Source organism: Borostomias antarcticus (genome assembly GCF_949987555.1).
Source record: "Borostomias antarcticus genome assembly, chromosome: 1".
NCBI classification, from domain to species: Eukaryota; Metazoa; Chordata; class Actinopteri; order Stomiiformes; family Stomiidae; genus Borostomias; species Borostomias antarcticus.
In genome coordinates this window covers 45784774-45806079 of record NC_140234.1, presented here as the reverse complement: position 1 = coordinate 45806079, position 21306 = coordinate 45784774, and the positions used below count along the sequence as shown (strand labels likewise).

At 43.5% G+C, this 21306-nt stretch overlaps 2 protein-coding genes across 4 annotated transcripts; one reads left to right on the top strand and one right to left on the bottom strand.

Moving 5' to 3' along the window:
- The first annotated feature begins 3092 nt into the window (after positions 1-3092).
- siae (sialic acid acetylesterase) lies at positions 3093-7893 on the top strand. The gene is made up of 10 exons (XM_084447948.1): positions 3093-3280; positions 3595-3750; positions 4462-4616; positions 4707-4845; positions 5086-5269; positions 5381-5499; positions 5862-5995; positions 6677-6831; positions 7001-7187; positions 7371-7893. Exons 1-10 carry the CDS (start codon positions 3223-3225, stop codon positions 7614-7616), a joined length of 1533 nt encoding a protein of 510 aa, XP_084304074.1. The 5' UTR covers positions 3093-3222; the 3' UTR covers positions 7617-7893.
- Positions 7894-8097: 204 nt separating this feature from the next.
- Positions 8098-13478, bottom strand: tbrg1 (transforming growth factor beta regulator 1). Of its 3 annotated transcripts, none has more exons than XM_084447919.1 (15): positions 13223-13478; positions 12770-12942; positions 12511-12568; positions 12320-12402; positions 12095-12131; positions 11649-11711; positions 10954-11190; positions 10737-10807; positions 10359-10597; positions 10060-10199; positions 9536-9682; positions 9104-9201; positions 8913-9023; positions 8579-8727; positions 8098-8346 (listed from the first exon to the last, which is right to left on the bottom strand). In XM_084447919.1, exons 1-15 carry the CDS (start codon positions 13298-13300, stop codon positions 8270-8272), a joined length of 1761 nt encoding a protein of 586 aa, XP_084304045.1. In that variant the 5' UTR covers positions 13301-13478; the 3' UTR covers positions 8098-8269. The 3 variants fall into 3 exon arrangements, with proteins under 3 accessions (XP_084304045.1, XP_084304047.1, XP_084304046.1); XM_084447921.1 differs by having other exon boundaries at positions 8583-8727; XM_084447920.1 differs by lacking the exon at positions 11649-11711.
- Between the last annotated feature and the right edge of the window lie 7828 nt (positions 13479-21306).

Sequence of the window (21306 nt, the reverse complement as noted above, 5' to 3'; positions counted from 1 at the left end):
TTGGATGCAACATTCACTATTTGTTGAACAAGTCCATGCACCTGTATGGTCAAAAGTCCTATAATGAATGTTGAAATACAGACATATCTAGCTTTACAAAACACATCAAGCTCTACTCTCTGCAGATGTAGTAAGTAAATGGTTTCCCGAGCAAATTTGTCTGAGACTATACTGGGACACCAAGCATAGCTTTTGATGTAAAAATCTAAATGTACTTGTCAATTAAAAATGCATTGGAAAGGCGCCCCTTTTGTGGTGGGTTCTGGTACTACTCACTCACTCACTCACTCACTCACTCACTCACTCACTCACTCATGACGTGACACCGGCCAACCTAAAGTCCCCCCCCCCCCTTTGGCTTTCGCCGGGTGGGGGACAATGACGAGGAAAAAACAGGGGCATGGGTCCAGGGAGCTCAGGTGGACGGCCAGGGTGCTGGCCAAGTGTGGAGCAGGGCACTGCAGACAGACGGTTGGGGCATTGAACAGGTGCGAATCCGCAAATCTTAGGGGGAGGATTGGGGGCAGGGCAGAGGCCGTACAGTAAACGTCCGGCGGACGACCACAGGAGGAAAAAATAGAATGCAGTCCGAGGGGGTCTGACAGGCCGTTGGGTGCAGGGACAGGCAACAGGGTCGGCTGAGGAAGCTGGGAAACGAACCTGGTGATGGCAAGACTGGGGGTAGCTCAGAACTGAGATTCATGTGACTGGAGCCAGAGAGACTATAGGGCTAGAGGGACTAGGGTCAGAGGGACTGGGCAATAAGGAACCGGGGTCAGAGGTTAGTAAGAGAACTTACCATCCCTAATCAAATGTAATCTAATCTATAGAGTTCCAGTTCCATCTGTTGTCTAGCATGCACTTGGGCCAATTCTACTTCACGGAGACATGAGTCTTGCTTTACTTTCTCCAACTAAATAGCACGGGCTTGCTCCCGCTCCTCATGGTCCTGTGTACTGTAACAACAAAACTCCTTCCTCAAAAGACAAACCAACACCAAAAGTAGACACCAGTGATGGAGCTGTTTTTGTATCCCTTACTGGCGAAGGCAAACTAGTACAAATTGAGGCAATGTCACCTGGGAACGTTGCACTCAATAGTATTGGTATGCTCAGCGTGAATGGGCAAAACCAGTACCTCAGTGAAACATGCGATGAGGGTGGAAATGCACACTGCACACCCCTCAATAGAAGCCTTGTCCCCAGATTACTGATGTGCCAAAAGCACCGAACCAGGACACCTTGTTTTAGACAAACCTTATCTACAAAATACTGTAACTGCAGAGGTGATCCCATTCAAGCCCCATAGCTGCTGATTACCTCTTGCGGGCCAAACCAGACTGATATCACTTACCCATAACCACTACTCCAGCATGAGACAACAATGTCAACACGGAACCTCCTTGACCCTGGCTATCTACCTAACCCCAAAACAACTCGAGAAGGGGACCATCAAATCTCAGTTGCTTCATGCATACAGCAGTCTGCAATGTGAGAAATGGCGGCCCAGATCTGCGGTTACAGTCAACATTTAAACAGTCAAAGGGAGCAACCGTGGTGTCTGAGTTACTTCCCAGCCCTCGCTTCCTACCCCAGCCAAGGTGGATTCCTGTTTTGTCAACATGGAGGGTTGGTGGCGAGGACCGTGTGAGTGAAGACAATCAAGGGCGCTTTGTTCTACAAACATACTAGATGCACAATATTCTGTTTGGCTCTAACTGGCCAAAACAACGCACAGTCTGTTAAACTACTTCAACTAAGGTCTAATATGTTAAGGGGTTCAACTAAGATCTAATAATGCAGAATTTCCATTACAAGAGGCAGAACCTAAAATACCAAAATATATCGAGGCAAAATGCCAAGCTGACAAAGCTTGTTCGTAAACGCTGGCGAACACTGAAGCAGAGGACGGGGATGAAGAGTGATGCAGAGTTGGCTTGTTTTCTGTTAGACAGGTAAGCCGCTCTTACTAGCTAAATGCAGGGGGTTATATCGTTAGCTAGCTGTCTCACACTAATAGCAAGCCAGCTAGCTAATTTAGATAGTTAGGCTTGCTGGTGTCGTGACAATTTGTCGTGCCAGTTTGTTTTTTAAAAGATAACAACTTTGGCGGGAGAAGTGACGTACGCATCTTTCAGGGCCCGTTTTGTGCGCACGTCATCTTTATAGAGTGTCTAAGTGGAAGCAGGAAGGGCCGTCCCATAGGACCTAAATTCAGGAAAAATATGTACAGTCAATGCCAATCAACAAATAATTTATTGAACCTGTTTACATTGTACCATGACCATACACATATGATGTTTGTCAATTTTAAAACAGAATTTTAACACAGAACTGAGCCCCGGCGAACTGTGCGATACGAAGCTCAAAAGCTCAGTGACCGAAGAAGGAGCAAAAGTCGGATAAATATCGGGCCAGCCTTTGCTCGTTGGACGGAGTTTATGGAGTTTCATGGGATAAAGTCGCATGGTGACATGGCTACTTTTCTACTAGACCGGTAAACTGGTCTAGCTATCGTTATCTTTCTTGGAATCTGCATAGCCAGACCTAACGTTATCTCCACACTACAGCATCTAACGTAACTTATTACATGGCACTCTGAAATACTTGATTGTGATTTCTGATTAGTGTAACGTTATGTTCCTCTCGGAGTGAAGATCTTATCACAGTATGACTGAAACAGTGCATTCTCTGGCATTTTGGCAACCAACACGTTGTGTTGTTGCAGTTCTTATCTTTAGACACTAGATGGGGGAAATAATCCACATACAACATATTATACCTTTAACAGTAGGGGTTTACATGCGCCGGATAAAACGGACTGTTGGACAAAAATATGTAGCCTAGGTGTATTTATCGGATTTTTCATAATCCGATAATGGCTTTCATCCTTTAAAGTATATCGCATTATGACCACTTATTACATGACCACTTGAATAATCTGTTAACTCCATAAATCAGATAATGGTCGGTTTAGGCCTATTAGTATGCATGTAAACGTAGATGAGACCCCTCTGGTTTGTGACCGTGTGCTGCTCGTCGTTTGGACCGGGGCGGGGCTAGGGAAAAACATTTCAACAGGAATGAGTTCGATAAGGGTGCGATACAACACCAGCCTCGTAGAAGACGTGACGATATTAGAAACTGTGATAGTTGTGAATGATTGACCTTCGATATCATGTGATGTTGCGTTCATTCCCCTTACACCGTGAATCCGCACACAATGTTTCGGACAGTATTGTATATTTGTTTTGTCATTTGGGGAACTGCGTATACCTCTGGTGAGTAGACTAGCTATTTCTCAGTCCTAACATGAGCATGAGATATAGGCGACTGTAATCAAGTTATTGTAAACGCAGACTATCCTAGGCCTACATGACAAGATAGTTTTGCACTAAATATATTAGCCTAACCTACTGGTATTAGTCTATTCTATGTTGTACTAACCTACTGGTATTAGTCTATTCTATGTTGTAGTTATTTATTGTCTAATCTTAATTTGACTTGGCATTTTACTTTCAGTGTGATGCACAAGACTGCCAAAATCATCGTTGTGGGCTTTTTCCTGAATATTCCTTCTTTTGTTGATTTTCAGAGTTTCGCTTTGCCTCCTATTATGGAGATCATATGGTTCTGCAGAAGGCCCCAGAGAGGGCTGTGTTGTGGGGCTATGGGCCAGATGACGCCAAGGTCTCTGTCTCTCTAACGGGACCATACATGCAAAAAGCTCCAGAAGTGACTGTCACTAATGGTGAGCAAAGGTCAACACAATGACCATGGCAGGTTGATGCTGAAGCTAGAAAAACAATGACCGTTTTTGTTTATGTAACAGAGAATGTACAAGGAAGTTAGTTTAATGATCATATCAAGCATAGTCCGGTAGTTTAATGATCATACCTCGCATACAGGATGTATGTGAGAGTTTGAACTACCTCAGTTGCCCCATTCCCAACCTTGTGACCAGGCAACAATAAACAAGCATATTCTACAATAAGCATGTGGGTAATGCTGAGCTCACGCTACAGGCTATTTAAAATCCTAACCGATTTCAAAATCAGGTTGCATCACGCACAAAAGGAGAATCTTAACAGATGTTCTTCTCTGGAATCTCACATACGACAAGATTTGTAAATAATGGCTCATCACACACTATGGAATATTATCGTGCCCGAGGGAGCAACAAACCACTGCCTCGCTTGTAAAATAGTGACGTAATAATCTAAATATCATATGTCACATGATTGATATTATCGGGGCCGCCCAAATGGGTCTGCTAGCCAATTGGGAGGTATAAGATTGGATCTGTAAACCCCTCACATTACAAGATAATCTGGGCCGAACAACGGTACCGACCAACGTTCCAGACCAGATTTCTCCTGCAATGGTCAGGAGGGGTGAATCGCGGATAAATCAGCCCGAAAGTCCTGTAGTGTGAGCCCTGATGTTGTTGGTTTCTGGACAGGAATCTGGAGGGTGACTCTAGACCCAGTTGAAGTTGGCGGTCCCTACAACGTGACTGCAGTTCTGCAAAACAGCAGCATCACCCTCACAGATGTTCTGTTCGGTGACATATGGTTGTGTGGAGGGCAGAGCAACATGGCTTTCACAACTTCCCAGGTAATTTCTGCATGACTGTTTGCAACTTGGGTGACCGCCCCATAATGTTGGTTTTACACTCAAGTCGGTTGTGGCATTCATTCTGAACAGGTGCTCAATGCCTCTGCAGAGCTAGCGTTAGCCTCCAAGTTCTCTCAGGTGCGGATATTCATGGCGGCCCTTGAACAAAGCCACACTGAGTTGACTGACTTGGCTGGAGTGTCAGTACCCTGGTCAGTCCCCACACCAGGTAAAGTATTGAATTTACATATTTTTTTCTCAATCAGCCATTCATACTGCATCCAGTAATGTCAGTATAGCTGTAGAAAACTAGATAATAACCAATGAGTACAACCTTTTCAAATAGACTATACATTTGCCCAATGCCATTTGAAATATGAATCAAATCCCGGGTAGCTCGATTTACGCAATCAGTAAAGTCAAAATGATAATAATTGATTGGTGTTCATTGCTCTCTCACCTTGAGCAGAATTGCTTGGCGGTGGGAATTTCACCCACTTCTCAGCAGTGTGCTGGTTATTTGGCCGCGACCTGTACAAGACCCTAAAGTATCCTATAGGCTTGGTGGAGTCCTGCTGGGGAGGCACGCCTGTAGAGGCCTGGTCCTCAACACGAGCTCTGCACCAGTGTGGGCTGGACCAGGTCATGGACGGGTAATTGTAAAGAACTTAACCCGTGTAGGCTAATAAGAAATATGCACAATGATTATTAATCAACCTATTATCTGCAACCTGCCAGTTATTTGCAACAGTGTTTCCCCCCAGGTTTCCCATACCATATGATACGTCTTTGTTTACATCTGCATGGAGTAACTCGGTGTTGTGGAATGCCATGATCTACCCACTTCTCAACATGACACTGAAAGGAGCCATTTGGTATCAAGGTAAAATAAAAACTTTACTTCAACTAAAAGTTCAGCTGGTAGATGGACTTCACTTATATAGCACTTTTATTCAAAGCGCTTTACAATGGTTTCTCATTCACACATTCACACACCAATGGTGGCAGCTGCCATGCAAGGTGCCAGCCTGCTCATTGGGAGCAATTTGGGGTTCAGAGTCTTTCCCAAGGACATGTGGGCAGGAGGAGCAGGGAATCGAACTGCCGACCCTACGATCATTGGACGACCCACTCTACTGTACCTCCTGAGCCACAGCCGCCCCGAGAGTAGAACTAGCAATGTAAAGGCTGTGGGCTAAATTCTCTTAGAGAAACTGTAGACTACTTTCTGTTTTGTTACTGTAGGTGAGGGCAATACTGAGTACCATCAAAAAGACTACACCTGTGCCTTTCCATCCATGATCGATGACTGGAGGATGTCCTTTCACCAGAGCTCTGGGGGAGAGACCGCACCAGACTTCCCCTTTGGATTTGTTCAGGTAAGGATGTCATTTCATAACATTGTATTCGTTCACAGTCTGCCAACTTGCTCAATAATTAATGTTACATTACATTACAGTCATTTAGTTGACGCTTTTATCCAAAGCGACTTACAATAATTTATTAACTTAGGAAAAGCCAATGTACTACTACTTGCCAGAACTCACAAGTGCATCTCCTTTCTAAAACAAATGACTAAGAATAATCTAGTGCTGAAGGCAAAGTGCAAGAATAGCAAACAATGTTGCATGCACCTTTTCTTATTAAAACAATGATAAGTACTCTGACCGAGCAGTACAGTATACCAGGGGACCTCAACCTTTTTGATCCGCGACCCAACCAAAAAATTTTTGGGAAGCCAATCAGACACTTTATTGCAGTAGCAGTTGTTAGCTATCTTGGCCAAGCAGATTGCCACAGTGCAAGTTGGAGAAGACGTTTTGGTGGCCTCCTCAGCACGCACGCATTTACACTTTCATGTCACTCTCAAATCTGTTTTGTAATGACTAGCCTATACCATTGTTATGGGAGATTTAATGGAAAAAAACATTCTCAAACGTATTTATTTTTGATAACCATCCCGGGACCCCCAGGTTAAGAACCACTGCAGTATACTACAGGACACATATACAACAGACAATGCTATGAATTGCTGATACTTAAAGTCTTTTCTCCTTCAGCTCTCTACGTACAGGAAGTTCTCCATGAGTGAAAGCTTTCCAAATGTGCGCTGGCACCAGACTGCAGACTACGGCTTTGCCCCCAACCTCCGGATGAAGAAGACCTTCATGGCTGTGGCCATGGACCTGCCTGATGAGAAGTCACCCTATGGCAGGTATGGACGGATCATAGTCATTGGCAGGAGTGTGTTCAGTGAATTAAAATTGACAAAACAATGGGTACAAAATTGACAGAAATCCTCTACAGCATAGAAGTCGATTCTATTCAGCTTATTTCATAAGGTGTTTGGCACATTGAATTGGAAGCATGATTCTGTGTTCCAGTATACATCCCCGGGACAAGCAGGATGTAGCCTACAGACTGACCCTGGGAGCCAGAGCGGTCGCTTATGGGGACAGGGACGTCTTATTCCAGGGGCCTTTCCCAAACCGGGTCCTGGTCCAGGATACACATGTCAACATTACCTATGATCAGAGAGTCTCTGTTGCTTCATCAAAAGACATATTTGAGGTAAATGTGATGCCACACTGTGAAATATTGTCTCTCTTCTACTTGGATGGGTCGAAATGTCTAAATTATGAAAGGTTCACCGGCTCTGTATTTTTGTACATAATCTAAAACTGAATCCTGATAGAAACATACAAGTAACGTGAACACCTTCGATGACAATCACAATACTTTTCTCTCCACTAGATCTGTTGCTCGGTGGTGAAGGCTCCCTGTGGGTCTCAGTCCCTCTGGCTTCCAGCCCCCATCATCCTGTGGGGCCATACCACTGTCCAAGTGTCCACCAATAACTGTTCGTCAGTGAGCGTGGCTGGCCTGCGCTACGCCTGGAGGGACTGGCCCTGTGATTTCAAGGCCTGTCCCATTTACACTGCTGATGGGGTATTACCCGCACCACCCTTCACTCTCAACCGCTGGCCCGGAGAGGTGTGAATTAGAACCTCCTTCCCCGACTATTCCACCCTAAATGGAGGGAAAAACAGCAGCAGAGTTGGCGGTAGCAGAGCTGTCAACTGCCTGCATTTCCCATAATGTGCCTCTGTGAAATATCATGCACAAAACCAATGACCTTTGAAATCTCTTTTTACAATTGCACTGAATCAATGTTTCTTTTACAAATAATTTTCACATTCTACAAAATAGGAAATGTCACAGAAAATTAATGATAGCCTACGTATTATGCACATTGCAAATCATGATTTTCTTGTTCCTTATTCTAACTAAAAGGAAGAAAAATGCAACATGAGTACTTTTATTGAAATGCTAACGAATGGCCAAGTGTTTTTACAGTTGTCTGCAAATCAACTACTAAGCCAGAAGGGCCAACTCTAGCTTTACACCAACAAGCCTGCAGAGGGCACTAGAATCAGCTACACTTTCTTTCACGTTATAGCGCAACAAATGCATACTGGTTATTTTACACAAACGTAAACATGATTCTGTAGTCTCCTCCATTCGTGGTTTCACATGATGTTTCAAGTTCCAAAATGAGCAGTCCTGTAACATGTTTTGGAAGGAAGTCTGTATGGAGTCCCGTATGGATTGGAGGGTGTCAAGAGGTCGTATGAATGTGGTTGGAAGGCCTATCAGGGGCTGAAGAAGGAGGTGGAGGGTGAGCTGAGAAGCTGCTGACGAGAGGAACTGGGGGATCTGGGAATCAGACCTGGAGAAGGGAGGAGAAGATTGATTTGTTTGATTAATTAAACCTTCTGCATGTCCGCTCGTACTATTGATGGAAGTTTCATATCGATACTGCCGACTATCCTCCTATATCCTTTCTTGATGCTAGCATAAAGGTCTGGCCAATGATGAGTTTCACACATTTTGGGCTAAAATCCCAGGCGAGCAATGGTTTAACCCAGAGGTCAGTCTACCTCTAATGTTAATAATGTCACCTGCCACGTTATGTTCAGTCTTCACACTCTCCACGAAGCCCTGGTGCCTCTGGTAGGCCTCAAAGTTGACCGAGGCGTCGTCCTCTGACAGGCTGTGTGGAACTTGTCCGTCACCGGGGCGACAAATCTCAAAACGTATCCACTGGTAACTGCGCAGGGACATGCCACCAATCAGGGTTGACGAATGTGACCATCATTCAGTCAGCAGAACGCATCATCAGGACATGAAAATTATGTTATCAGCAGAGTTGGGGGGGGGCAGTGCCATTTATCTTTACTGAACGAACATAAATAGGAACAACTCTGGTCTGTGACACAGCTGTGAGACACATACTTGGTGCACTTGCGCGCCCCGTGGCAGCTCTGAATAAGGTTCTGGATCGTGGGGTGGGAGAAGCCGAAGAAGTCTGCTCCTGATGGTACAATGGGCTTCACTGGCTTTGACCTGTAGACGAGAGATTTAACAACCCAACTATTGCAAAATAGAGTAATGCCAATCTAGGATTATAAAACGAGAGCCCAAACCTCATAGCTCCAATGGCCTTCAGCAGGTTTGAATGGCAGGTCAGGGCGGAGGAGGCAACAATAGCGTTTTGAGGATCATCTTCAGGCACAATCTCAAACTGGGAGGAGGAGAAGGGGGGTAGAGTTGAATTGACTGGCAAGAACTCGTATGTCTATGCATGTGTACCTGTGGTCCTGTGTTAGAGTGTGTGTGCGTGCGTACATACCCATGGTCCTGTATGAGTATGTGGCCCTGTATGTGTCCATATGTGTACCTGTGGTTCTGTGTGTCCATATGTGTACCCGTGGTCCTGTGTGTGTCCATATGTGTACCCGTGGTCCTGTGTGTGTCCATATGTGTACCCGTGGTCCTGTGTGTGTCCATATGTGTACCCGTGGTTCTGTGTGGCTCCATATGTGTACCCGTGGCCCTGTGTGTGTCCATATGTGTACCTGTGGTCCTACACCCCCGTCCTTGATCTGGCAAGTGTAGAGGCACTGCTGATCCGGGTTCTTCATGCTGGCGAAAAAACGCGTGCTGCAGAAGCCCACAGGGTAGATGGCACACTGGTCATGGAACAGCATCCTGTCTGTGATGATCTGAACATGGGCATGATGGACACACAACATGACTAGTATGTGGTGCAGAGTAACACACAGTATGTCCCGGGCTGCGTCCCAAATGCCTTAAATAGCTACCTCTCCTTTTACTCATCATTGGCGCTTAACCTAAAGGGATTGATAGACCAGTACTGAAGTCATTGCAGCGCTTTATATTTAATTCAGTGAATGTAGCTGACTGACACACACACACACATTTTCTGGGAAAGATGCTGGGCAGAGAATCAATTAAATACCCAATGCACTGAAATATGAAGTCAAACAAGGAGATGGCAGGCAAAGGATTCTGGATGGAGCCACCGAGGAGTCTACAGTGGTGATCAGGTAGAGGGAATGAGTCGAGCTGAGGTACCAACCTCTCCCAGGCTGTACACCGTCAGACCCCCCAGCACTATGGGGAAGACGGGGCGACCGGAGGAGTCTAGAGCAATGGGCTGCACCATCTTCCGAGATCCACCGTCGCCAAGCTTCCGCTTCTTGGACATCTTTTTAGGAACTACGGCAAAAGAAAGAAGATGAAACACAATGATGATGGATATTTTAAAATGTATATATATTTAAAAAAAAACTTTAACCTGTGATCACTGGTGATAAAAAGAGGTCAATTCAGTGTGACCAATTTGATTGGCAGTATGGATGGTAAACTAACACCCACCTTCCTCTTTACCATTCTCCCTCCCTCGCTCCTTTCTCTCCTTCTTAGTTTTTTTCGGGAGACCATCATCACCCCCTGACGTACCGGGGACCCCCGCGTTATGTCCCCCGGCGGGCAGGACTGATGCCCCTGGTGGCCCACTGCTAAAGGTGGCAGTGGTGTGAGAGCTGGTACTGGGGACAGTGAGCAGCTCCCCGTCTGACAGAGACTGGTACTGCAACAAGGTTTTCAGCAAGAACCTTCAAACAAGGCAAGAGGAAGAATACGAGTCAGCACACAACTACTAGTTTTTGATATACCTAATGATCAATCCAAAGTGCAACATGAGGTGTATACCTCATGTCAAATAATGGTATTATCCTACAAGCATAGCCTTACCTACGCTCTTCTTTGGCTCGAACAAACTTCTCCTCCAGGTGGGCGACTTCGTCGCAGAGGGCTGCATTCTCCTGTGGATTACATATCATGGGTGAGTTACACTGAGTCAAGCTCATAACACCCCTTAGTGTTTTACTGTCCAACCCATTTTGATCTCCACATATCTCTCTGCCACATTTCCAAGCATGTCATCTTTAAAACTCCCAACTGTACTCACAAATATCATGGTCCGTGCAGCTTTGCGCAGCCTGAGGTACTTGAGTCGGTACTTCTGGCTCTGGTTCTTGCGCAGGCCTTTCTTGGCTTTGGGCCTGGCTTCAGAAGAGCCGCTGGGGGAAGGGAACGGAGGCAGGGAGGCGGCAGAGCCGGAGCTGGAGAAGGTGGTCTGCGGGGGAGAGCCTAGGAAAGACTGGCTGCTGAAGGCCTGTAGAGCCTGCTGCCTCTCGTCATCCGTCTGTGAGCAGAGACAGACCAAAACGTGTGGATGATGAATGGATAGAACAACATCGCTGATGATGAGTTCCAAGTCCTATCCATCAGGAGTGCCTGAGAGCTAGGGTCCATTTAGAATTGAATAATAAGAGCCAGGGTCCATTTAGAGTCCAGTAACGAGTAGGCATGCAATGACAATGTAATGTATGAGATGGCAAAATAACAGATGCAGCTCAATGAACATACAGGTGAACTGAAATTAAGCAAAAGTATACAGCTAATAACAGAAATGAAAATAAACACACATTAGCCCTACATTCCATTTTCTTTGTATACTGTTGTTTTCTGTGGCAACACATCCAATTGCTCACTGGATTAAAAAATGTTTGCTATGTTGAATTAAACCAGATCAGTAGTAGTGGGACTAGAGTCCATCAAAAGTGAATTCCTTCTGTCATCCTATGTGAATTGAGAACTTACCAACAGTGCAAAGACTCCATTTCTGTTCTCAATCCTCTTGAATCTCCTGCTCCCTTTCTGTGTCTGTAACATAGTGGGATTCTGAGGCCGAGGTTTGGTTTTTAAAGCCCCGAGAGCAGCTAGTGGGTGGGCTAAATCTCAAAGGTTGTGTTGGATACTACTGAAGGAGCACTAGCGAGCTGAAGCACTGTGAGGATTCACTAAGGCAGGGGTATAACTTCTACTTCTTAATGCCCATGGACATCTCTTTCAATAGCAAAAGGAACGGAATACAGAAGCTAAACAGTGAGAGGATATATACAGATAAAGAAATTAGAAATGATGAAAAAAAACTTAAGTGCTGTATAAAAATGTGTAATGCAATTGATTTAAAAAATAAAGAAAAGGGGGTGAAATCAAGATTTGGGTCTCTTGCAGTGGGCAAAGGTCACACGTCATACTCTTACCTCACGATACATAACAGCTTCAAGGCTTGACTTGGCACTATCAGTGGAGAGGACATGGATTGTAAACATTAAAGAGATATTTAATCAATAGTCAAGGCATGATTTTATAAATAAAAAAAACACCAGTGTAAGCCTAGATCTCTTGGGGGCTATTCCAGTAACTCAACTTCACATTAAAGAGAGTCTGTGAGAAGGGGAGCAGCTCATTGAAATGCTCTACTGTACTTGGATTGAACTAATCCCCTATCGATGATCCTCTGCTTGATCTCTTTGATGTGCATCGGACGTCCAGCTTCCTCCAAGACGATCTGAACAAAACAAAAGGCATCCTTCAGTGCACTGATTAGCAGGCTAACTGACTTGTGATTGGGCAAATTGCAATACAACCCTGAAAGTGTTCAAAGGGGACACGCTACCTGCGCAGCATCCAGCCATGTGAGGTTGGGCTTGTCTGCAACATCACTGGGCGCTTCACTGTTTATTGATTATACAGTTGTACATTCATTAGCAGGTTAAAATGAGACCTCCCCATGCTAGATCCTGCAATTCATTTAGGTGATGCATAGGGATGCATTTTTTACACTAACACATTTCATGAATTAATACAATAATAATTGCATAAATACATGGGTACATTCCGTAATTTATGACACAAAACAAGCAATAATATATTACGTTTCTAGGGTTTCTGAGGTCCCTGACAGACTGGCCATGCTGTCCAAGGCAGGAAAGAGAGAGTAGTTCCCCTGTCCATCTGGTCCCATCTCGGATTCAAAGTTGGAGAGTGTGTTCAGAGGGTCCATAGGAGACAGAGGGGTGTCCGTTGTCTGATTACTGCTGGTAGAGGGCTATGGAAATATAGAGGGAATACAAATACAGATAAAACCTTCAGCGTGATGGCTATGACTAACATTGTTAGCCTATGTCTAGTAACGTTACAGTAGTAAAATGGCTTGCACCGTATGGCCTAATCTATTATTAGTAGCTAATAGCTGTACTGTATAACGGAGCTGCCTCCAGCTAACATTCGCTAGCTGGACATTCACGTGCATGGACATGTGCTACCAAATTAATTGTTTTTAGCTTTTTGCAAAAGGATCAAAATTATGTTTTGAAAGAACAGCTTACCCCACTCTTGTTGATTCGTGTTCGCTCTTTCCCGTGAATCATCGGGGAACCTTGAAGCACTTCTTCACCCGTGTCCATTGCATTGTTTACATACGCGGAGCGATTAAAATGTTATGCTGAACTGGCAAACACACATGCTTTCTAGTTTGTCTTTGTGATATCTAGTTTTCTGTTGTGTCGGGATGCTTACGATACGACTAAAATTATGATAACCGACCAACCACCTCCAAAATCATCGACCGTTCACCGACTTTTGATTTTGCTTATGTTGTTTACAAACACTTCCGGGTAGAAAACCGCCGCGTCATTAAGGCCGTTTCAGACGGGGAGCGACATTCCGCCTGCGTTCTCGCTCGGATCAGCGGGGGACGCACGCGTCCTGCGCGCAGCGGGGAAATCTGACTACAATTCAGCTCTTGTCGCGGGCGGGCGTGTACACGAAACGAGCACGCGCGCGACAATTTCACGGGGTCGCGCCCGCTTGCCGCTCCGCCCCAGATTGTCCACGCTCCCAAATTGTCCGCTCGCCTCTCTCATTGAAAATGAATTACAATGCGCCGATATCGCTCCTCGTCTGAAACGGCCTCTACACGGACAGATGGAAGGTGCCTCTACCTTTTTTTTTTAATATAGAATAATGTGTTTGTAAAGTCTATAAAAACAGTGATCGAACAAACATTAGCATTACTATTCTTTCGTATTTGTGGGTTAGGCTACATTAATCCGCGCATTTCCGGGATTCCAGCAAGGAATCTAATCTGGTTTTAAAATCGCACTGAAATGAAAAAAAGCAGTCTGTCCCATTTTGGTTCACATAATTGGTCATAGTGTTCACCTATTCAACGATGTATGCCAACACAATTACAAAATTCTACTTTTGTTGTAATCTTATATCAAAGTATATAATTGCATACTTCCTGGAAAACGGTAGGTCACGTGCAATGACGACACCAGGTACCTTAGATTTTAGGACAATAATCTCACGACATATCCACCCTGTCAATCAACGCTATCCTTCTATCGAATCTGTCTAAAGTTCTTAGACAGATAAGATAAGACATGAGAATAAATACAGTGAGATATTGTTTCCTCTCCATTACCACAAAACGAACAAGATGTATCGATATCTATTTTACACTTTATAAGGTTGGTGTAGGAGCTGAATTTGTTTGTCTTGTGTTTAATGTTTTGTCCAGTGTCGCCCCCTGCCATTGATAAATTGGGGTGCACTGTGCATGAGGGGAAAAGGCGGGTGTGGCGATATCGTCATTGACCTCAGCCACAGCCCTGAGCCCATTCAGAAAATCTCATTTGTTTGCTTAATTTATTTTTGGAAATGAATCCCAAATTAATTGTAAGAAAGAGCTTGGATTTGGATTTCGTTTGGGATTATGATGGCTGATATGATGGCTGCGAGTCAGACAAGTACACCTGCCTCCATGGAAATGGAAAAACAATAGGGAGTGATTTTTGCCATTACAGTTGGTCTTGACAGGATAACATCTATGAAGCAACTTGAATGTGACCTCTCGCACCTTATTTGTTATAAGGAATTTTCTTGACAAGACCCAAGTGCTTTTCCAATATATGTCATTATACAAGTTATTCCAATAGAAAACTGCTGCAGGTTTGGAAACAATATCTCTCTGAATAATAGACCTAACACATGCATTTGTGGCTTTGTCACTCAATAAAGGGCACAAATTACCAATATAAATATCACCAGGATTCATATCAGGGATAGTACAGTTCTCACCCTTAGTAGCAGATATCAATAACCTTCTAGCACCATCTGGTAGCATCAAAGACAATAGAATATGCTCTAGGTGTAACAGGAAAATCATAGACTGAAAGAAATTCCTCGTAAGTGAAAAGATGACCACTATCATTCAATAATTGACTAACTAGCAGAATATTGTTATCAACCCATCTCCTAATGTATAAAGTCTTATTTTTAAATCTAATATCTTGATTGTTCCAAATGAAGTATTTGTGGGGAGAGAAATCGTGTGAGTACATCATTGACCAGGATAATAAAAGATGACTATGAAAATTAGAGAGCTTCACTGGTAATTTAGAAATATTGTAATTACATCTAAGCAGAAAATTCAACCCTCCAAGAGAATTGAACACATGGGCAGTAATGAAGTTCCAAATTGAGTTGGGATTTTTAAAGAATAATCAGATCCATTTGATTTTAAAGGAATAATTTAGTGAGGAAAAGTCTAAAGCATTAAGGCCACCGGCCCATAGTTTGTTAATCAAGAGAACACTCTTCTTTGTATAATCATAACTCTTCTTTATATGTATTTTCTTTTTCCAAATAAAACCAAATAGAATTGTGTCTATCTTTGTATAAAGGGCCTTTGAGACATCAAGAGACAGCTGCATATACTGTATAAGTCTGGAGAGACCTTCAACTTTAGCAACTAAGGATCTCCCAGTAATGGACAAATCTCTCTGTAGCCAGAGATCAAATCTCATTTGGACTAAAGTAATCAGGGGGTTAAAATTTTCAGATAATCTAGCGTTTTGGTCTTTTTCTATTATAACACCCAGATACTTAACCTTATAAGGGACTCCTGAAATAACACTATCTGTACAATCTTTAACTGAGAGAAGCTCACATTTAGAAAGGTTAGAGGCTAATGAAAAAGTGGCATTAGAGGCTAATGAAAAAGTGTCTATGACTTCAATTGCACCACGAACTTGAGATTTATCTCTCAAAAAAAGTGCTGTGTCATCTGCTAGCTGAGTAATAGACAGTGTTCTACCAGCTATAGAGAGAACCATTACATTGCTGTTTTTAAAGTGAATAGAGAGTAATTGCATGTGAAGAAAGAAGAGATATGCGGAAATCGGACAACCTTGACAGATCCCACGACTAATATTAAATCTCTTGGAAGTGCCATATGGAAGTTTGATCGAACTGTTTGCCTTCGCATACAATGTTTTGACAGACTTATTAAACATATCACCAAATCCAAAGACATCAAGTGCCTTGAACATGAATTGGTGTTCAATAGAGTCGAACGCTTTATAAAAGTCCAAAAATAAAATGAAACTTTCCCCTTCAACTAAATCAGAATAATCCAAAATAACATTGTCTGTTAACGTAAGTCCTGCCCATAGAAATGCACTGATATCAGATGAGCAGAGAAGTGCAGAAAAAATGCTACTTTATAATTTTTCTTCATGAACGGGACATGGAATAAACTGTCACTCAAAAATAGTTATTTACACAAAGTTCTATTGATTATATTAGATTAGATTCAACATTGCACCGTAGCCTATATAGCCTACTGTATACTGGAACATCAAAATGCTGTTAAGTTAGGCTAACAATGAAATGCAGTTGACATTGTGAATAGCGATGTTTGTGCGTGGCTGTAAGGCAGCGCATCAAAGATAGCAAATGTCAGATGTCACTCCCTCGCTCCCTTCCTCCGTCATGTTGTTGACCTGCAGTTCTATGTTGCTACCACAAGAGGCAGTGTTTTTTTGTGCATGGCTGTAAGCCTGCACACCTAGACCAGAGGCAGTGTTTTGTGTGCATGGCTGTAAGCCAGTGCACCTAGGATAGCATTTGTCCGGTTATCACTCCCTCCCTCCCTCCCTCCCACAGGTCAATGTTGACCTGCATTTCTCTGTTGGCACCACAAGCGGCAGTAGTCGCAGAACACCAAAATAAACCCGGGAGACGGGGGTTCAAGGGCCCAGTGGGGATGACTTTATGGGACTATACCCCAAACGTCCACATGTTCATCCTTTCACTCTAACCTTTACCCCTTGCCTTATAGGTCAGATCCTGTCCCAACCCCAACCCTTATTCTAAGCCCAACCCACACTAGGGACTGGAAAAGGGACACCAAAACCAACCCGCCGATCTCCACTGCACAAGTAGAGTAGTGGTCAGAGCATTGGACTCCCACCCGGGAGACCGAGGATCAAGACCCGGTGGGGATGATTTTATGGGACTAAACCCCAAACCTCCACATGTTCATCCTTTCACTCCGATCTTTACCCCTTGCCTTATAGGTCAGATCCTGTCCCAATCCCAACCCTTATTCTAACCCCAACCCACACTCCTTCCCTTATAGGTCAGATCCTGTCCCAACCCTTATTCTAACCCCAACCCACCAGGGACTGGAAGGACACCAAAACCATCCCGCCGATCTCCACTGCACAAGTAGAGTAGTGGTCAGAGCATTGGACTCCCGCACGGGACATTCTCAGATTACTGTCTATGCTGAGCAAAACTCCTCCAGTCTATATGTAGCTAAACAAACACTGTTGTTTACGTTTTAGAACTGATGTGTCCAGGCAACAAGACCTATCTTAATTTATCAGACATTATTTAATGTAATTTCAATTCACAGCTATTTCAGTGGCATGACTAGCTTCCGTCCTACCAGTCCTGAACAGAAACAAGCCAGCCACGCACATAAGCCAGGCTTGACCTGGCCTGGTTATATGGTTGGCCTAGGCCCCTTAGTTCCAGTGAAGGGAAATGTTAATGCTATTGTTAAATATTAATGCTTCAGTATTTTGGACAATTCTGTTTCCAATTTTGAGAGAACAGTTTGGGGAAGGACCTTTTCTTTTCCAGCATGACTGTGATCCAGTGGACAAATCAAGGTCCATAAAGGCATGGTTGTGTGAGATTGGTGTGGAAGAACTTGACTGGCCCACATAGAGCCCTGAACTCAAACCCATCGAACACCTTTGGGATTAACTAGAACGGAGATTGCAAGCTAGTTCCTCTCGTCCAACATCAATGTCTGACCTCATAAATGCTCTTCTGGATGAATGGGCTAAAATTCCCACAGACACACTCCAAAATCTTGTAGAAACCTAGAAGAGTGGAAGCTGTTATAGCTGCAAAGGGGGGACCAACTCCATATTAATGCCTATGAATTTAGAATGGGATGTCATAAAAGCTCCTGTAGGTGTAATGTGTAGGTGTCCCGATACTTTGTGTCCATATAGTGTATACACTTTATTGATAACCCTAGGAGAAAATGTGGTGTTTCAGCAGTGGAATTACAGCAAGGTTGGAAAAAAAGACACTAGATACAGAGTAGCAGCTTAAAAAAAGAGGAAGAACAGGTACTATATACTATATGTATATGTACAGTATGTGTACAGTATAGAATATATTACAAATACATTGTATAAATATATATCTAGGAGTACAGATACATACATCCAGGCTGTATAGATATATATAGTAATACACATATACATACACACATGCACACCACAATCCTCGGAACGCTCAGGCACTGTTGTGATGGCCGCTGGCATGAAGGAAGGTCTGAACTGCTCCGTATTGCAACTGGGTGGGATGAGCCTGTCACTGAAAGTGCTCCCCATCTGCCACAGCTCGTCATCAAGGGGATGTGTGACGGCAAAGAACAGTGTGCTGCCTGGCTCCCACAGACTGGTAGAGGATCCGCAGCAGCTATACACATAAAAGGACATGAGCCTCCTGAGGAAGAACAGCCTGCTCTGTCCATTCGTGATCTCAGTATTGTCAGTCCAGTTTGTTGTGTTCATATACTGTAGCCTACATAGTATGTGCATTGTTCTATTGTGCATTGCATAAGGAAGTCCCTAGAGGGTGCCATAGGCTGGTTACAATGTAAGATGCTAAAAAAAAAAAAAATGCATTGTGGGAAGAAGAATGAAAAATGCTGATTAAAGTACACCTTCCACTGTTCCTCTACTTCTGGGGTGATTAATGTCAGAATCAGCCTCATAACAAAGTGGCGACGGGAATGGGGATCAAAGCTAGTGATAATGGACATGCCTGTACCTCCTCAGAAGAACACGCTGTGCATGAAAGAGTGAAACAAAAACTGAAAACGAAACAATACACAGATGCTCACAGTCATGCCAAACCAACTGACTTCCGGTCCGGTGACCAAGTATAGATTAGGAAGTGATGGAAAGTAAATTAAGGAGAATTTAAGTTCACAAAACCAATAGTAGGGAGGTTAAAGGACGTTTTACTGCAAGTCATGACACAAATGTGTGCTTTGGTGTGAAAGTACCTTAGGGCCATAGGAATAAATAATAAATGTATCCAAAGAGACAAGTCAGATCACCCTTTATATCTGATATACATTTTTTCAAAATGGCCACCGACAATACACTAAAGCCCATATCTTTGCTTCTGTTATAGCTATAATGACAAAGTTGGTGTGTAACTGTACATTATTAAGGTCAAGGAATCCAACTAAACAGGTTCTAAGGCTAAAAAATCTATTGCTTTATCCATACCAAGACTTTAGAGGCAAATTATGCATTTTTATTTTTAAAAAAGCATAATTTTAAAGGTGCACTCACTGAAATAACTGAATGTGCAATATGATAAGTATTCTCGATGCATATGTATTGAGTAGTGTGAAAGCAAATACATAACTATATTTACAGTTGTATTGGGACATAATGACAAGTATTGTTAGTAAGACAAATCTTTCTGGTCAACAGTAAGACATACTAGGCAATGTTAATAGGCTCAGCTGACAGACCTAGCTCAAGTCGTTATCAAAAACAAGGGACCAGCCACGACTCATTTGTACAGATGTGATTGATGTCTGGAATACGACGTTCGATATCCTCCCTAAGGTGTGGAAAGCCCAGATCAGCAGTGTGCTTGTCATAGAGGGCTGTCAAGTCAGACAATGCCAGCGATTCTTCTGAGCCACGATAATCTTCGATGAATCTAAGCAACTCATTGAGGACATGTGCTCTGATGACTTGAGTTGTAGTACTTTCAGTCTTGTCACATCCCAGATTCTGCTTTTCTGTAGAGCCTATTCAGGCATACAGTGTGATAAACAGCATCAATAGCGATCATGTCACCACCAGCTAGCTGAGCCAACAGACGGTGGTCACCAACCACTTGAGCACTTTCTTTCACTTTTCTATCCATGTCAAGGCTGGCAGCATTCCTCATGTCCTTGACGTTGCCCACTTCACCACAGAAGAGACATGCTTTGTGGACTGGTTCACATGATGATGTTGACAGTGTGGGTAAAGCCTGTGTGATGGACTTGCCACTCATGTGTCTTGTTTTTACTGGGCTTTCAGACTCTTCCTCCTTTTTTCTTTTTCTTGCTCTCTCAACCTTTTGAGTGTTGATGGCATTACTTTGACCCACTGTGTCCTTGTGGGGGGGTTGTAGCTCGCTCTCTGTTTTATCTTAGCATGCTGCTTGGCTAATCCAGGGCCCTCTTTCATAAAGCAAGCTCAGAAAATAAGCCACACTGACTCATTTTCAGTTGATTGGGTTTCATAAACGAAGCTCAAAATAGTCCGCACTCAGTCACCATGGACACTTATGCTGGGAAACTAGCCTGGTCCAGAGTAGGTGTCAGGCTTAGCTGAGCTGTTGCTCCAGCTGAGGACAGGAAAGCGATGATTTTACCTGCATGCTGCCACATTTGACTTTATTAACCACTATCGAAATAATAATGGGAAATCAACAGAGGACATTTGATATAGGTTAAAACTAATTGGTGCTGGGTGTATGTATGTTTTTTGAAGTCAATTAGATAAATGCCTATATAAAAGGACCCCAACCCATGTGTCGTTCCTCTCATCATGGATGCCCTTTTTTGGATGATGTTGATGTGGGAGCTCTCATTGTTCGTAGGGCGTTCTGGAGCGAACACACATGTAGAGACCGGACAGGAAGAGGACTTGGACATTGTTGACCCCATCTTCCATCGATTCTGCAATGTCAATGGCATGCAAATTAGGGACATGTATGCCACTACCTATTTTGGTTAGCAGCCTCATCCCTATGTTCAGCCGTTTTTGGTGGCTTTCTTTGTTTTCAAAGACACATTCACACACACACACACACACACACACATTCATTTAATTATGAAATCACACACACCATTTTATTTTCTGCTTCATGCTGCCTGTTGGGGGATAAGGATCAAATTAAATGGTGTTAAAGAAGCAAACTGTTGTGCCATTGTCTCATTGCAGTTCTACTTACATCTTTCTCCAGTTAATGGATTTCCAGTTCCATCTTCCTCATCTTAATTTTCTTATACTGGAAGTCG

Coding starts and splice junctions, on each gene's coding strand:
- tbrg1 (XM_084447919.1), bottom strand. CDS start 13,300: ATGGACACGGGTGAAGAAGTGCTTCAAGGTTCCCCGATGATTCACGGG. Junction 12,569..12,769: donor ACCTCAGAAACCCTAGAAAC/GTAATATATTAT, acceptor ATCAATAAACAG/TGAAGCGCCCAGTGATGTTG. Junction 8,347..8,578: donor GACTGAACATAACGTGGCAG/GTGACATTATTA, acceptor TCCCTTCTCCAG/GTCTGATTCCCAGATCCCCC.
- siae (XM_084447948.1), top strand. CDS start 3,223: ATGTTTCGGACAGTATTGTATATTTGTTTTGTCATTTGGGGAACTGCG. Junction 4,617..4,706: donor TGGCTTTCACAACTTCCCAG/GTAATTTCTGCA, acceptor CATTCTGAACAG/GTGCTCAATGCCTCTGCAGA. Junction 7,188..7,370: donor CATCAAAAGACATATTTGAG/GTAAATGTGATG, acceptor TCTCTCCACTAG/ATCTGTTGCTCGGTGGTGAA.